Raw genomic sequence first — 20,474 nt, forward strand, 5'->3', positions numbered from 1 at the left:
TTTTATACTACATTAGTAAATTGATTAAACAAATTAAACTAAACTAAATTTTTGTTGTACTAACTAATTAATTTTATTTTTGTTGTTTATTGTTAGATCATTATAATAATTGAGATAAATTTTTATTTAGTAAAATAACAAAAATAAAAATTAATTAGATTCTACTGTATATATATACTGTATATAAAACCAGTTAAGAATGCTAGAAAGCATTATTAGAAAAAAAAACTTGAATATCATAAATATGTTGAAACCAAATAGTTGGTATAATTATATAGTATTAATTTATATAGTAACAAAAATAAAAAACTGGTAAAATATACATAATTTAAATAATGTTATGTAGGTTATCAAATGACTCGGTATGACAAACAAAACTCAACTATAGTCATGTAGGGTATAAAATACTATATATATAAATAAATCAACCATAGTCATGTAGGGTATCAAATGACTCGGTATGACAAAATAAACAACCATAGTCATGTAGGGTATCAAATGACTCGGTATGACAAAACAAACTCAACCATAGTCATGTAGGGTATCAAATTACTCTGTATGACAAAATAAACTCAACTCTAGTCATGTAGAGTATCAGATGATTAATATAATGAAATAAACAAATATAATCATGTTTGGTATTAAATGATTTAGTATAACAAAATAAACAGTTAAAATCATACTTTTGCTGCCATTTTTTGAAAAAATAATATAATTTTGATCTATTATATCTTATTTTTAATACTATATACAATTCTAAGCGCTAAAATTTACCTTAATTTTTTATACGTCACCATTTTTTTAAAAAAAATAATTTTAATTTATTATATCTTATTTTTGATGCTCTATACAATTCTAAACGTTAAAATTTTTACCTAAATTTTTTTATTTTGGCCGCCATTTTCTCTATGTTCCTGAAGAGATATCAAAATTTTAATGCATATTTTTATGCTTGCTTTTGATGCTCTATTCAAATTTATACTTAAAATATTTTTTCTTAAAATTTTCTTTACTTTGGCCGCCATTTTCTATATGATCCCGAAGAGATATCAAAATTTTAATGCAACTTTTCAATACATTATTAGTAGTCCTCTAACCGAATCTGAAGTCAGAATTTCAAAATTCGCAAAAAAATTGCTACACACACACACACACACACACAAAAAAGGCTCGTATAGATTTCAGAAAACAAAACTTTTCAAGTTTTTTTTGAATATATATATTATTGATTGAAATTAGACTTAAAACATACTGTTTTATTGTATTTTATATTTTGACTAAATTTGTTTAGTAAAAATAGATTAACCAAAACAATTGATTTTTATTAAATTACAATACAAATAGAAAAATTACCTAGTACATATACTATATATATATATATATATAACATAATATATTTATACACTGACCTAATTAAATTTAGTAAAACAATTAATTAGCATACTTAAAAAATATTATTTTTTTCTAAAAATAAATGCTAATATAAATTAGCTAGTTTATTTTATTAGTTATTTTATTTGTTAGTTTAATTTATAAATAAATTAAATTTAAGCATTTTTTTGAGGCTATTTTTTTGGTGTTAAAATTTAATTACCAAAACTAGCTAATTATTTGTTGAAATGTATGAAAATAAAAAAAACAAACAACAAATAATTTATACAAAAATAATAATAATTTAACTATTTTTAAAAAAAAAATCTCTTAAATAATATTTTATTTTTTACTATTATTTTTATTTCAATTGTTGATTAACTATTAGTAGCTATAATTAAACACACATTAAAATATGTACAGTAAATATTGTATATCAATAGTTATTGTTTAACAAAACAATATATATATATATGTATATTATAATCACTACTAAAAATACTATACTAATAATACAATACATTGAATAAACTATACATTATATACTGTATATATACAGTATATTATCATATAATATAAATATTGTAATTGTATTGTTATACTAACATTGATATAATAGTTATGTAATATTGATATTATATATAAATAGATACATATTTTGTTAGACAATAAAACAAATATATATATATATATATATTATATTTGATATCAATTAGCTATATTAATAAATAAATAAATAGTGATTTTGATGAAAACCTAAATTTATCATAAAATGTTAGATTAGTTAGTAATATGTATGTATTTTTTATTAATAATAATAATTATTATTATTAAAAATAGTAAAAATTATTATATAAATTATAATAAAATATTATAGCGGAAATAAACATATTATTTATTTTTAAATAAAATATTAATTTAATATTTTTATAGTAAACATATTTTCCACTGAATATTTATGATGTATTTATTTACCAGAATATTACGGAAATAATAAATATTTATTATTATTATTGAGATTAAAATTTTTGATTTGAAATAATAATAATATAAAATTTGTTACAAAATTTAAATTTAATATAAACTAAATTATTATAATATTATATGTAAATATATATTAATAATAATAAAATATTATTTCTGATGTACTAATCGTTTAAATTATATATTATTATTATTATTATTATAAGTAATAATATAAATATTTCTATTGATTTAATTTATATTAAACTCAATAATACTAATAATAATAATAATAATAATTTTTCTTTATATATAAATATAGAAATACTGTATAATTTATTATTTTTGTTAAATTCAATATAATTTATTATTATAAAACATATGGTGGACATTGATTTTGGACATTAATTAATAATATTATTGCACGCAATAATAGTCTAGATTACACAATATTATATTACACAATATATATATATATATACTATATATATATATATACTATATATATATATATACTGTATATATATATATAGTGTATATACAGTACTATATATATATATAATAGATTACAGTAATTGTTGATAATTAATTCAACTTAATTTATTATTGAACACTATCTTATACTATACTAATAGATAAGACATTATATACAGTATCTACAGTATAGTATATAATATATATTAAATATATATACAATATATATATATATATATATATATATATAATTTATACTGTATATATATATATAGACTATATATATATAGTTAGATATATATATTAAAATATATATACACACACACATATATATATATACAATATATATACACATACAATATATATATACACACATATATATATACATATATACATACATATATATATATACACACACATATACATGCATATATATACACACACACACACATACATGCATATATATATACACACACACACACACACACACATATATATATATACAAACACATACACATACACATACATACATACACACACACATACATACATACACACATACATGCATAGACATACACACACACATACATACATACACACATACATGCATAGACATACACACACACATACATACATACACACATACATGCATAGACATACACACACACACACACATACACACACAYACACAYACACACACACRCACATACACACACACACACACACAYACAYAYACATACACACACATACAAACAAACACATGAAAAAAATATGTTTGACATTTAAAAAGTGTAGTTTATATTTATTTGCATCAAATTGTACCCAAAAGGATATCATTTAACTATAAATACAGTGATTTTTTTTGGTAGACTTTTATATCAAATCTAATGATGAGATTTATTTGAGTCAATGAAATAAAATTTATACAAAAATATTTAATGATAGATTAAAGTATCTAGATAAAATTTTTGTTTCTAACTAGATGATAAATAAAAATAAGAAAATTTTGTTAAAATATTTTTCTAGTTTACAAAAAAAAACATATTTAATATATTAAAAAAAAAAATTAATAGTTTTATAAATTTTTGTTATATAAAATATTTTTATTGTTTATATAAAAACTTGAATTTTTTTTAATAACTTTAAAATCTAAATATTTTTTTTCAACAAAAAAAACTTATATACAAACATAAAATAATTATATAATTTTTTTTATATAACTGTATAAATTAATTAATTTAAAAATAATTATGTTTATTAAAAATACATTTTTATTATTTAAAAAATACTAAATAAATTAAATAAATAATTTTTTTTCTAACAAATCATTTTAATTATTTTATAATAATTAATTAATTATAATAATTATATTATTTTTGTTATATAACTGTGTAAATAAATTAATTACAATATATATATCTTTATTAAAAATATATTTTAATTTTTTTAAAAAAAAATTAATTAATTAATTAATTTAACATAAATACCTTATCTTTACGATTTTCGTGACTAATATCCCGCTGCAGATCAGGATTACCGGGTATACCGTGACGCCAGATATTGTAGCCAATACGGGCGTAAACATAGGTCAGTATAGCCAATGGTAGGGCAAATGTGGCCACAAATATAATCAGTGTATAGATACGGCCCCAGTAGTCGTCGAAAGTTTCCCGACAATCGTGCAGCCGTTGGCCACCGTAATCAAACGGGACGGCCCTTGAAAATACTAGTTCAGCCGATCCGATCAGTGCACCGGACGTCCAGATTAGTCCGATTGCCCAGAGTTTGTGTTTGCGAAATATGATGACTACCGGTGCCAGCGGTCGCAGCGGATGTATGATTGCATTATATCTGTTGGTTATGTAATAATAATTAATAATAAAAATAATAATAATATTGTAAATAAAAATAATATTGAAAATAATATTTAGTAATAATATTGGAAATAATAATAATATTGTAAATAATAATAATATTGTAAATAATAATAATATTGTAAATAATAATAATATTGGAAATAATAATAATATTGTAAATAATAATAATATTGTAAATAATAATAATATTGGAAATAATAATAATATTGTAAATAATAATAATATTGTAAATAATAATAATAATATTGAAAATAATATTTAGTAATAATATTGGAAATAATAATAATAATAAATTAGATAAAATCAATTAAGTTAATTGCCAATAGTTTTATTTTATTTATTTTAATGTTTTTATTTTTTTTTTATTAATTTTGTAGTTGTTGTTGTTATTGATAATACTAATTGCAATATAATAGTAATAATGTTGGATTATCATTGTTAAATGTAACAAGATTATTTTATTTTTATATGTCTGCTATTTATTGATTGAATATAAATCTAATAAAAAAATTTTTTTATAGTATAATCGTTTTATACTGTTTATATATATAATAATAATAGAAAATCTATTATAACATATTTTTTATATATATATATATATATATATATATGTATATATGTATATAATAAAAATTTATAAAATTTAAAAAATAAATGTAATATCAATATTAAAAAAAAATTATGTAATCAATAAATGTATCATTAAGTTATTATATTGAACTTTTATATATTGAAAAATATTTTTTAATAATAATAAAAAAAATCTAATTTTTTATTTATCAATAAAACTATATTTATTTTTTTGATATTAATATCATTAATTCAAAAAAATAAAATAAAAATATTTCATCCCAAAATTTCATTGATAGCTAACAACATATATAAAATTATATATATATATATACTATATATATATACTGTATATATATATTAAATAATCGATAAAATATAATATAATGGGTATGTAAGTGTGTGCGTGTGTGAGCTTAACACTGATTTATTATATTATCATTTTATTATTATTATTATTATTATTATTATTATTATTATTATTATTATTATTAAAGTGTTTTATTAGTATAATAAAATACTATTATTATTAATAACATATTAGTTAAACAAAATAACAACAACAAAAAATAAAAGTATAATAACAAACAATAGTAAATCATAGACACTTAAACACAAACACACACACAAATACACACACATACACATACACACACATACACACACACACACATACACACACACACACATACACAYACACATACACATACACATACACATACACATACACATACACATACACACAYACACATACACATACACATACACATACACACACATACACATACACATACACATACACATACACATACACATACACATACACACAAATACACTCATAGACACTATGATTAATGATATAAAATTTAATTTTTAATATAAAATAATAATAATAATATTATTATTATTAAATTGTGTTTAAGTCAATGCTAAAAGTTAATCCAAAATTTATTATTAAATATTATATTATTATTATTATTATTATGAAAACAAATTCAAGTGAATCTATGTTTTAATTAAAAATATTTTTCAACTTTATTTTATAATGTGATAGAAATTAATATATCATTTAGTTTATTATTGTTTTACTCTAATATATATATATATATATATATATATATATATAATATATAAATTAATTAGATATTTTCATTACCCTAATGTAAGTTTTTTAGTTTTTATATTTTAGGTATAATAAAGCTATTTTTAGATATAAAATAAAGTATATTTTTAAAAAAAAAGTGTTATAATAATACTTATTTTACATAAAATGTTTTGGTATTAAAAATATTTTAATAATCTGTGTTATAGTGTAACAAAAAAAAATTTTGTAATTATTTTTCACATATAATAGTAATAATAATAAATCATATAAACTGTATATTATATAGTTATATATATAACACTAGTTTATTATTATATGAAAAAAATTTATTATAATATATATATAATATTATATCATTATGTCATACAATGCATATAAATATACTGTAATAATACTAATGATATATAAATATTTAATACACACTTTATATTATTTTTATAATAAAATTTTAGAGAAAAATATTTTATCATATTTTATATAAAACAATTATTATAATTTATTTTTTTGTAAAATTTTATTTAAATAAAATAATTAATTAAATAGTATTTTATTTTATATAAAAAAAACAATAAGACAAATGTATTAAAAAACAATATAATTGATTAAATTTATATCTTATAGTTTTTTTTTGGTAAAATCTATTTATAGTTTTAAAATCATATAAAATATTTAAAATTTTAAAACTGCTTATTTCAGTAAAATAAATTAGTTTAAAATAACTTATAAAATATTAATATAACAATAATACTAAACTAAATATATATATATATATATTTATATATGTATATATGTTAATTGAATTTAATAAATTAATTTTATTCAATCTAATAACAATTTATCACAATTAAAATTTATTTAAAAAATTTTTATTAATAATAATTAAGATATATTATACTGTTTATTTCAAACAACAAAAAATTATCTTTAAAAATATATATTTATTATTATTATTATTATTATTTAAATTTCATTTTTATTAAAAAAAAGTAATAATTATTTGCAATTAATATGCAAAAATATTTAAAGATATATAAAATAAATAATTTATATATAAAATTTTAAATATAATTTATTTTAATAAAATTCAATTTAGTTCTACAGTTGTTGTAAATATTTATATGTTTATTAAAAAAATAATGTTTATTTAAAAATAATGCAAATAAAACTAGTTTTAACTAAAATTAAAAACTAATAATAATTTTACACTTTTATAAGCAATATTTTTTTTAAGAAATAGTAATTATATTTTTTTATATATAAATAATATTTACATTATTATAATTATTTTCGATATAAAAAGATTAAAAAAAGATAATAACTTTAGGCAAAAATAAACACAAAAAAGTATTTGTTATAATAATAATAATAATAATGTATATCTCTATATGTATTTAAATGGATCATTAATAACATGCAAAATAAATGCTATATATATATATATATATATCAATATTATTTATTGTATATATATATATATATATATATCAATATTATTATATGCATGATAAACTTTATTTTTTATTTTGATTATGATTATTATTATTATTATTATTACAAGTAATATCCAGAAAATTGTCTTTCTAGAAATTTAGAAAACTAAAAATAATAAAATTTTATTATTTTTAGTTTTTTTTAAAAAGAAATATATGTATGACTCAGATATATATATATATATATATATATATATATATTTCCAATAAAATATTAAGTTTTTATTTTCTTATTATTCTTATTCATAGAAAAAAAACATATAAATCACAGAATATATATATATATCTATTATATAAAAATCCATTTAATATAACGACTATTTGTTTGGGAAATATGTCCATAAATAAGACACTCCTATCTCTAACTCTATTTTATTATCAATTTTTTATTTAAAATACATATTATATATATATATATATATATATATATATATATATATATATATAAAGTTTATATTAAATGTCACGCATATTATAAAAATATGTGTGAATATATCTATTGATAGTAAAAATATCTATATATATATACATTGTTTCTACAGTATATATAAAAAAGTAAAAAATATAAATAATATATTGTTTTTATCTATATTATTGCAGATATTTTAAATTTATATATATATATATATATAGTTTATATTTAAAACAACAAAACAAAAAAAGTTTTTAAAAAATAAATTATTTAATCTTATTGATTTTTTTTCATACATAACTATTTATTTACCTTAAATAAACCTACGCTAAATTTTTTTTTATATTTTTTAGTTTTCCTCTTTAAATTGATAGCCAAATGTTTAAATACTAAAGTATATAGTACTTACTAAACAAAATAGCTAAAAAAAAATTTAACATAAAAAATAAATAAAATTAACTAGATAAAAGTAAATATACTGCAATAAAACATTTTTTTATATATATATATTTGAAATTTCTATGCATATATGTATATATATAAGTAAAATAAATTTTATTTAGTAAAAAAAACTAAAAAAATGATACTGTAAAAAAATCTAAATTTTTGTTTATCTAGTTAATAAAAAATTTATATATAAAAGTATAACATTTTATAATAATAATACAGTATTTTTCATATATATGCAAAAAATAAAATAAATACATTTATATTTTATTATATGTATTGTATTGTATTGTATGCATTATATATTTTGTTAAGGTAAGCGCAAAAAATAATAATAAAATAAAAATAAAAATTTAAATTACAAAAAATAAATAATAAAATGAATCAAACTTTAATTTACACAAAAAAATAAATCAAACTTTAATTTACAAAATAAATAAAACTTAAATTTACACACAAATAAAATAATAATTACCTTATTCTAACACTTAATACATTACTCATTACATATCGTATACACATAAACACACACACACACACACACACACACACATACATACATACATACATACACACACATACACACACATACACACACATACACACACATACACACACATACACACACATACACACACATACACACACATACACACACATACACACACATACACACACATACACACACATACACACACATACACACACACACACACACACATACACACACATACACACACATACACACACATACACACACATACACACACATACACACACATACACACACATACACACACATACACACACATACACACACATACACACACATACACACACATACACACACATACACACACATACACACACATACACACACATACACACACATACACACACATACACACACACACACACACACACACACACATACACACACATACACACACATACACACACATACACACACACACACACACACACACACACACACACACACACACACACACACACACACACACACACACACACACACATACACACACATACACACACATACACACACATACACACACATACACACACATACACACACATACACACACATACACACACATACATACACACACATACAAACACTTACCTATCGATGCCGATGATAGTCAGTGTCCAGTTGCTGACAAAAACGGCACATAACTGTGCAAAGTTGACAACCGGACACAATTCCAGTGGAAATATCCACCGATTCAACATAAACCCCGTATAGGTAAACGGTATGCTAAATATGGACATCGATATATCGGATACGGACAGATTGATTAGGTATTGCCATATTTCGGTAGAAATACGGCCACCTTTCCATAGGACTGCAATGGTTATCATATTACTGGCCAACGATATGAATGCCGTAGTCGAGTACAGTAGTATCAGTAGGACCTGATAGGGCCAGAACTCCAGGGAATCCAATACTGGCAACTCTACTATCCATTCATAATCTTCATCTAAATTGTTATTTGAATTGTTTGCTGATAATGCTATGAACGAGTGATTATATGTGAGGTTATACGGTATTTCCGTTGGATAGGTATGTTTATATTTGTCTTGTAATATTTTTATCCAGTCCATTTTTGTTTTGTTTTTTATTTTATTTATTGATGATGATGATGATGCTAACTTTAATTGATATATAGTGGAAAATTATTAATTTTAATTTTTTAAATGTACAATATTCAAATTTTTATGATTTTTTTTTAATTAATTATTTTAATTAATTAAAATTAATTTTCTATAAACTAAAAATTGTTATTATTATTATTTAAATTATTTATTTTAGTTTTGTGTTATTGTTTTATATTTTGAATTAATTTAAAAATAAAATAATCATATTTTTTTCAATAATTATAGCTAATATTTTATGATATTAAGTTTTTAAAATAAATAAATTAATTAATTAATTATTTTTTAATTATAAGTAATTTTCTATAAAAAATTATTATCATTATTATTTTAATTATTTATTTTAGTTTTGTGATATTGTTTTCTATTTTGAATTAATTTAATTTTTTTTCAATAATTATAGTTAATATTTTATGATATTTATTTTTTTTTTAAATGTTACTAAAATATTTTTGTTTGAGTTTTTTTTTGCAATTTACTAATACATAATAAATTTATTTTTTCTTAAAATTTACAAAAATAAAAAATAAAAACAATATATATTTATTAATTAAAATAACAACAAAAAATCAATTTATAAATATTTTTTATATGATTTAAAATATAAAAAAAAATTATTATATTTAACCAAGTTAAATTATTAATACTTACATTATTTGAACAATTGAATATTGATGATAAAATTTGTTATTATTATTATCATATATTTTTTGGTTATCATTGACTTATTATTATTATTATTATTATTATTAAATATTTATTAAACTAATATTATATCAAATAATTTTATTTTATTTTTCTACTTGAATTCACATATAAATAAATAAAATATTTTTTTTGTGGGTGATATGTTTTTAGATGTTATTGACGACAACAAAAAAAATATTTATTATATATACAGTATATATTAATTATATTATATTTATGATTACTATGTTTATATGTGTTACTATATTTCAAATCATTTATTATATTATTATTATTATTATTAGACAGTTAGATAGTATTTAGATATTACTTGATATTAGTTTAGTGTATATATTACTGTATATTACTGTATATACACATAATCATTGACACATCCGACTCATGTATTAAATAATGATAAATAAAATAGTAGTGTCTGACTATACATACACAACTGTCCACACAATATATACTAGTATATATATATATATATATATATATATATATATATATATATATATATATACTGTATATATAAAAGAGTTAGTAGTAGTCGTAATAGTTGTCTGTATTATAGACAGACACCGACAGAGAGAGAGAGAGAGAGAGAGAGAGATCTGTTAAAAGTCACTATAAAAACACGTAATAAAGAGTTATATATATATATACAGTATATTTGATTTATTTTTGTTGGTTTTTTTTGTCACACTTTTTTTTATATATACAGTATATATACCGGTATATATATATCAGTATATATTAGTAGCAATGGTTTACTATTGGGAAAAAATAACGAAATGATATTATTATTATTATTATTATTATTTCTAATGTTATTTCACACACATATATACTGTATAAACTTGTTTCCCATTGCTTAATGAAAAAAAACCAAAAAAAAATTACAATTACAAACAAAATTTTTGTTGGTAATAATATTAGGTTGTATAATATTGATAGTAGTATAGCACATATACTTATCAAAAAAAATAATAGCTAACTGTCCAAATATATACTGTATATATATATTGTATAAATTACAGCATAGTATTAAACTGTATATTTAGGTGAAAGTTTTTTTTGTTGTTGATTTAAAAGTATTATTATTATTATTATTATTATTATTATTAGATAGTATTTAACAAAAATTTCAAATGTAATTGATATCTATTTGGATATACAGTAAAAAAAATGTTTTTTTCAAGTTAGTTATACTTAAAAAAATAGTGTATATATAATATATTGAATATATATATATATACTGTATATACTTTATATATATACTACTATTTTGAGTGGGAAAGGGATGTACTATCCTTTTGAATGGCGCGCACACTCTCATAGTCAGTGCACCGGTAGATGATATATATCAATGATTGATATATAATATTATATAATATGATAAATATATCAAATTTAAATATATAAATGCCTATTATTTAATATAATATATATTTTTTTTTAAAAATAAATATTTTTAAGCCTATTTTTTATAAATATTATTATTATTATCTAAATAATTTATATTATTTAATGTTATGTATTATTATTATTATTATTATTATTATTATTATTATTATTATTATTATTAATGATTATTATAAAATAATCTATTGAGATTATTTTTAAAAAAAAATATATTCAATAATAATAAATCTATAAAAAAATAAATATTTTTTATATATAATTTTAATGATTAAAATTTATAAATATATTTATTACTCAATAAATAAATTTACTGACTTTTATTTAATATATTTATAAAAAAAAGGTTATTTTGAATTAAGTACTTATTATTATTATTATTATTATTATTAAAAATATTGAAAATATAAATAATAATAATAATTTTTTAGTTTATATAAAATGTGCTATTTTTATACATTACTTATTTTTTAAAAAAATATATATATAATAACTAAAATAACAATGAAATATTAAATAAGTTTACATGTCAAATATATTTAATACATTATTATTATTATTATTATTATTATCTAAAAAAATATTTAGACTCAAAATTTAATATATATATTGACACATAATATACTACATTAATATTATATAAATATCAATATTATTATTTAAAAAATGTAAGTAATATAAAGAAATATAAAATAAAAATTTAGATTTTTATATAAATTATATTAAAATTTTATTTTCAATTAAATTCTAATATAGAAAATATAGTAAACATATTTCATATAATTTAAAATTATATATTTAATAAAAAATTTTGTGAAAAATTATATTGAATTGAATAAAAACATATAAATATCTTAATATAATATCAAAAAATAATATAATTAGATATTTTAATAAATAAAATATTTAGAAAAAAATATTAGTATAAAAATTAAGATCTATTGTCTAATGTTAATTTTATTTTATTTTTTAATTTAAAATAAATTTTTTACTTATTTGAAAATTTGTTTGTTTTTTATTGTTGATTATTACTTTATATTTAATTTAATATAAAATTTTAAGTAAATTAAACTATTTGTTGTATAATACTGTAAATTACTAGAATTAAAATTTAATAATTAAATTGTTTTAACAAAATTAAATTAGTATTTTAATTTTATGAGTATTATTAAAAAAAATAATAATAGTACAATAGTAATATACTTTATAAGTAAATTATTTTTATTGCATAAATAAAACTAAAAATGTTAAACAAAAATAATTATTTCAATAATATTTCAAAAAAACTACTATTTTATTATTTATTATATAATATTAAAGTAAATAAAGTGCCATCTGTGTATTATTAGATATATTTTTTTTATTAAATTAAATAAAAAAATAAATAAATTAAATTTTATAAATTATAATTAATTCATAAAAATAATTAGTTAATTTTAACATTTTTAAAAAATGCTAATTAAGCAAGTTGATTTATTATTATTATTATTATTATTATTATTATTACTAACAGTATTTAGTTATATCTATTGTACACAACAACAACAACAACAAGCTCAAGGTAATTTATTTATTATTATAATTTTAGTATAGATAAGTGTAAACATTTTTAAACAACATATTATATTATTATATATAAATATATATTTTTTAAAAAAATTTTAATTAATCAAGTTAGTTTTTAATTATTTCATACAGTAGTTAATAATATCTATTATACACAACAACAACAACAACAACAACAAGCTCAAGGTAATTTATTTATTATTAATAAAAATTAATTTAATTGTAATTATTAAGTTTTATTATTATTATTATTAAATATAAATTAAATTTGCTAAAAAAAAACTTTAAAATATTAATATTAGTAATAGAATTAAAACATATTATTTTTTATATAATTTTAAAAATTAAATTAATTAAAAAATATCTGTTTTTTTCTGGGCTATCATTTAAAGTATGCAATGAAATACAATGGGTATCGCGTAATGAATGGGCTGGCCGTCCGCCCAGACAACCGGCTAAAACATTGCCACTGCCTGTCGGACACGCATTCATACATCACACAGTTAGTCCCCTAAACTGTCTGAACCATAGCTCATGTATTCAAGCCGTCAAATGGGCACAAAACCTACATATGGATGGAAACGGTTGGGACGATATCGGCTATAATTTCCTATTAGGTGGTGACCATCGGATATATATAGCCAGGGGTTGGTCAGCTCAAGGTAGTCATACATTGGGTATGAATGACCGGTCAATAAATCTGGCATTTATTGGTAACTATGACCTCGAATGGCCAACCGCTGGGATGCTTGAAATGGCCCAAAAATGGCTGAAATGTTCACTAGCTATGGGTATACTAACCCCAGATTATCAACTGCATGGACACCGGGATCAGTCGTGTTTGTTTTCAAGTCCCGGTCAACATGTCTATGATCTAATTAAACAGTGGCCACATTTTCTAGGCGGACCGTTACCAACGTCTAAGTGCTATAAATCTAATATAACTACTACTACTACAAGTAGTAGCCATTGATAATGATTTTTATGATTTTAATTTTGATTAATTAAAATATCAATTAAATTATTTGATACTTATTTTTTTTGTTTGTTTGAAAATCTTGTAATAATATTATTATAGCTATAATTTGATGGACAGTTGTTGTTGTTTGTTGTCGGGCACCAGTAGTTCAATAGTAATAAATAGCAATAAAGTTAATATAACTACTACTACTACTACTACAAGTAGCCATTGATAATGATTTTTATGATTTTAATTTTGATTAATTAAAAATATCAATTAAATTATTTGATACTTATTTTTTTGTTTGTTTGAAAATCTTGTAATAATATTATTATTGCAATAATTTTATGGACAGTTGTTGTTGTTTGTTGTCGGGCACCAGTAGTTCAATAGTTTTGAAATTTTTTCAAATTAATAAATAAATAAAAATAAATAGTAGTTTCAATTTTAACAGTTAATTATATAATAGTTAACATACCTGTCCTGTTGTTGTTGAACTGTTGTCTATATCTGTAAAATGTGTTTATTTGAATCAATAAGTTTTTTTAATAGTCGACCTCCACCTCCAGATGCTGAGGGATGTCAACAAATTATTTTTTGAGTTATTTCTTTAAAAAAATTAAAAAGTTATTATAGCTATCAATATTTATTTTTAAAAAAATTATTTGAATTTATAAATATTAATTAAAAACATATATCAATATATATTTAGTAGTTTTAAAGTTGATTTTTTTAAAAAATAAATAAAAGTATAGTAAGTATTTAAGTTAAATTTATTTTAATTTTTTTAAATATATAAAATTTATATAAAATATCAGATAAATTGTTGACAATTTTTAAACAAACTAACTGAACGTTTAACGATCTCTGAATAAATTTTAAATTGTAATAATAATTACATATAATATTCAATCACAAAAAAACCGTTAAGCGCTTAGTTAGCTGTTTTAGGGTGTGTTTCATCCAAATATCATAATAAATATATTATTTTGATATCAACTAAACTGATTACATGTATATATATATAAGATATGTTTTATAAAACAAATAGTATTAATATTACTAATAATAGTGTAATAAATAAACTATATTTAATAATAAATAATAATATCATTAATGACTTTTTAAATAACAATTTCTAAATAATATATATTTATAATAGATTTTATTGTACTTAATATTATTATTAAAAATTTCTATTGAAATATGTAACTGGTACATTTATTATATTAATAAATATTATTTTTTAAAAATAGATATTTAATGAGTTAGCTAGATAATAAATAGAAATATTTTATATTATATTTTATATTCAATAATAATATTTTTGTCAGTTAATGCAAAAGTTTGATAATTATATTATTAGATATTAAATACTGTTTTGATATATATATATATATATATATATTTGTTATAATAAAAGTTATATTAATGATATAATATTCAATTAAATATATATATATAAATAATTAATAACTTTAAATATCTAAATAAGTATTATTTAAGTATATTTATCATCAAAAATAAACTAAATGTTAATTAAAAAGTAAATTAGTACTGAAAATGATAATAACTTTTTTATTACGTTAATATTAATTGAGATTTTTAAATATATATATATTAATAATCTTTATAAATATATTATATTTTTTTAATAAGATTAAACTGATTAAACAAAAAAAAAATTAGTTTTTTATATATGTTATATAAAAATAAAAAATTAAAAAACATTTATAATTTATATAGTTTTTTTTATTAGAAATAATAAATATTTATAATTGTGTGTTAGTTTAAATAATAAAAAAATTTAGCTAAAAAAATTCATTAATTATATAACATTTGTCCATATGTTTGTTAATTATATAAAAATAAAATCAATTAAATTACATTTTTTTCAAGTAAAATATATTAGTATACGATTTAACAAAATTTTTTATATTTATATCAATCGCAAACTATTGTAATCACTAATAGACTACAAACTAAAAACTAAAAAATTTTAATTAAATTTTATAAAGTTATTAATGGCCTACAAAATGCTAGTAAAACTATTGATAATTATTTCAGTAATAATACTAATCGTATTCATGGATTATTGTCAATCGATTCCAGGTAATTATTTATTTTTTTAGTTTATTTAAAAGAAAATAATTTATATATATATATATATATTTGATGTAATTTTTTTTAAAAAAAATATTAATTAAATATATATTTTTTTTTTAAAAATTAGGTAAAAATGTGCAATCCAATTTGCCTAGAAATGCAATATGTGATGAAAATAAACAATTTAAAAAGTGGAAAATGTTTACAGAATTCTGGTTCATGTTTTTAATTAAAAAAAACTTTAAAAAAAAATTCAATCAAATTAAAAACAAATTAATTACAAGAATATTATTAATTATTAATTTTTATTGCTATAAAGAGTTTCTGTTATATATATATATTGATATTATTATTATTATTATATATTAAATAAACTTTTTTATTGTAAATAATATAATGATAAATTGCAATTCAATTAGATATATGACTCATAAATATAATTTTAAATGTTTTTTTTTATATTACTTAAACTACATTTATATTATTAGATAAAAAGTTTTAATAATATTTTTTTTTGTTTAGAAAAAACTTTTTATAATAAAACAAAAAATATTTTTTATAAGTTACTAATAGTTGTTTATTTTTTTAAAAAAAATAATATATTTTTATTTAAATTCATAACTATAGTTTTAGTAACATTTATTTATTGACTTATATTTTTTTAGTTAACTTTTAATAAAATTTTAGGAATTTTTTTTTGATAATTATTTTTAACATTTATTTATTAAAAAATAATACATTCAACTAACAATTATTATTATTATTATTATCATATAATTGTTTCATATTTTTTCATTAATATTTAAATTACTTTAACAGCTTCTGTATGTAATCGTCTAATTTATTTTCAGCCCATTTCAGCGCATCGGCTAAACCTCGTTGTATGGCCCGTCCTATAGCTGACTTTGGATGATAATCCCGGAGCTTTTGCATGCCGTCAATAACCCCGTCCTCCAACAGTGTCAGTGCCTGGGCTTCAACTGTACGTCCTTTCAGCTCCAGTTCCTCGACTAACAGTTTGGCCTTTTCTACTAACATTTCACACGTTTTCAGTAAATCCGAAAATATATCATTACTATCATTGGACAGTTGTTGTTGGGCACCGTTAGGTATAAGCTTATGTATGTAATCATCTAGTTTTTGTTCAGCCCATTTCAGTAGGCGTTCCAATTCCTGTTGAATGAGGCGATCGTGCGGTAGTATGGGATGAAAATCCCGGAGCTTTTGCATGCCGTCAATAACCGCGTCCTCCAGCAGTTGCAGTGCCTTGGCTTCAACTGTATGGCCTTTAAGCTCCAGTTCCTCGACTAACTGTTTGGCTGTCTCGACAAGCTTTTCACCTTGTTTCATTAGATCCCCTATTATATCATTACTGTTGTCGTTGACTACCAGTTGTTGTTGGGCACCGGTAGCTGATGATAATGTAGGTATAAGCTTATGTATGTAATCATCCAGTTTAGTTTCAGCCCATTTCAGCGCATCGGCTAAACCTCGTTGTATGGCCCGTCCTATAGCTGACTTTGGATGATAATCCCGGAGCTTTTGCATGGCATCGATAACCCCGTCCTCCAACAGTGTCAGTGCCTGGGCTTCAACACTGCGACCTTTAAGCTCCAGTTCCTCGACTAACAGTTTGGCCTTTTCTACTAACATTTCACACGTTTTCAGTAAATCCGAAAATATATCATTACTATCATTGGACAGTTGTTGTTGTTGTTGGGCACCGGTAGGTATAAGCTTATGTATGTAATCATCTAGTTTTTGTTCAGCCCATTTCAGTAGGCGTTCCAATTCCTGTTGAATTAGTCGATCGTGCGGTAGTATAGGATGAAAATCCCGGAGCTTTTGCATGCCGTCAATAACCGCGTCCTCCAGCAGTTGCAGTGCCTTGGCTTCAACACTGTGACCTTTTAGCTCCAGTTCCTCGACTAACTGTTTAGCTGTCTCGACAAGTTTTTCACCTTGTTTCATTAGATCCCCAATTATATCATTACCTCCCGGAGCTGTTACCGGTCTATTCAATTCATCATTAATACGCTGAATCTCCCTATCCAGAGCCAGTTCCTCATCGGCTACCTGTGCCGTCAATCCCTCCAGGGCTAACCTACCGACCTCCGACCCCGGATCTAACTGATCATCGGTGCGTATCTGACTGTCCAAACCCAGGAGCCGTGCGTCCAATTTTTCCAGACCATCGGCCCATACGGACTGGTGTTGTTTGGCTAGACTTTCCTCAACGGTCTTAGAGTTGAGCATCAAATCATCGATTTTAGCCAATAACTGATCCCTGGTTAACATACCAGTCCTGTTGAACACTGGTTTACGCAGTTCATCGATCAGTTTGAGGACCTCCTGGTCCACCTCCTGGACAGTGCCATCGATAACGGTGTCGACTTCACGGCGCAAATCGTCGCCTAAATCGCCCGCAGTTTCCGAAACTATAAATTAATTTATTTAAAAAAAAATTATTAAAAATAATTATTTGTTTTTTTAATAAATTAAAATATAGTAATAATACAAATAATAATAATTATTATAATAATTATAATAATGATAATTATACTAATAATATTAATTTTAATAATAATAATAATAATTATAAAATAAATTAATAATAATAATAATAAGTATAAAATAAATTAATAATAATAATAATAATTATAAAATAAATTAATAATAATAATAATAATTTTAATAAAAATTTAATTACAATATGTTGAGCATAATAATGCTAGAAATAATAATATTATAGTTTTCATTATTGAATTTTTTTTACTGTATTTTTATTATTTTTATAAAATTAGTGATTAATTTAATTTTTTATATTATATATATATATATATTTATATACTGTTTAATTAATTTTTATAAACTATTTTATCTATAAAATAAAAAACACCTGGTTTAATTTTTGTTTTTCTTTGTTTAAAATCCTATTAATTATATATACAGTAATTTCAAGTTTATATTAAAATTATAGAGAAATGTTTTTATATATGATATATATTTTTTAATCAATAATTTTTTTAGACTTTAAACATTGATTAATAAAAATAATATATACTTTTTTCAAAAACAAAAAATTATGATAAATTTTGTATTATTATTATAATACCAGATAATTAAGTTGTTATATAATATGTTATTTAAAGTTTAATTATTTATTTAATAGTTATCTAAATACTAAAACTATAATTCAAACCTTATTATTAATTTATACTGTAGTTGAAAAAAAAATTAAAAGTTATTGATTTATAATTAAATAGTTTTTAAAAATTAATTTTAAAAAAAATAATCAAATAATTTTAAATATTTATAAAATGTAAAGTAAATTACATAAACA

At 19.6% G+C, this 20,474-nt stretch overlaps 2 protein-coding genes across 2 annotated transcripts; one reads left to right on the forward strand and one right to left on the reverse strand.

Annotated features, from left to right (window-relative positions):
- The first annotated feature begins 12,379 nt into the window (after nt 1-12,379).
- LOC128953365 (peptidoglycan-recognition protein 1-like) lies at nt 12,380-15,037 on the forward strand. The gene is made up of 4 exons (XM_054298849.1): nt 12,380-12,416; nt 14,045-14,059; nt 14,197-14,250; nt 14,457-15,037. Exons 1-4 carry the CDS (start codon nt 12,380-12,382, stop codon nt 15,035-15,037), a joined length of 687 nt encoding a protein of 228 aa, XP_054154824.1.
- Nucleotides 15,038-17,883: 2,846 nt separating this feature from the next.
- Nucleotides 17,884-19,944, reverse strand: LOC128953239 (uncharacterized). The gene is made up of 2 exons (XM_054298715.1): nt 19,842-19,944; nt 17,884-19,569 (listed from the first exon to the last, which is right to left on the reverse strand). The coding sequence occupies exons 1-2, from the start codon at nt 19,888-19,890 to the stop codon at nt 17,939-17,941; spliced, it is 1,680 nt and encodes a 559-aa protein (XP_054154690.1). The 5' UTR covers nt 19,891-19,944; the 3' UTR covers nt 17,884-17,938.
- Between the last annotated feature and the right edge of the window lie 530 nt (nt 19,945-20,474).

Source organism: Oppia nitens, unplaced genomic scaffold (assembly GCF_028296485.1).
Source record: "Oppia nitens isolate AA-2021 unplaced genomic scaffold, nextdenovo-longstitch-racon4-pilon3 scaffold21_pilon_pilon_pilon, whole genome shotgun sequence".
NCBI classification, from domain to species: Eukaryota; Metazoa; Arthropoda; class Arachnida; order Sarcoptiformes; family Oppiidae; genus Oppia; species Oppia nitens.

Bases quoted from the DNA above. Each gene is read 5' to 3' on its own strand.
- LOC128953365 (XM_054298849.1), top strand. From the start codon at position 12,380: ATGTACTATCCTTTTGAATGGCGCGCACACTCTCATA. The intron at 14,251-14,456 runs GTAATTTATTTA...TATCATTTAAAG, and splicing joins ACAACAACAACAAGCTCAAG to TATGCAATGAAATACAATGG.
- LOC128953239 (XM_054298715.1), bottom strand. From the start codon at position 19,890: ATGAAAACTATAATATTATTATTTCTAGCATTATTATGCTCAACATAT. The intron at 19,570-19,841 runs GTAATTAAATTT...ATTAATTTATAG, and splicing joins ATTATTATGCTCAACATATT to TTTCGGAAACTGCGGGCGAT.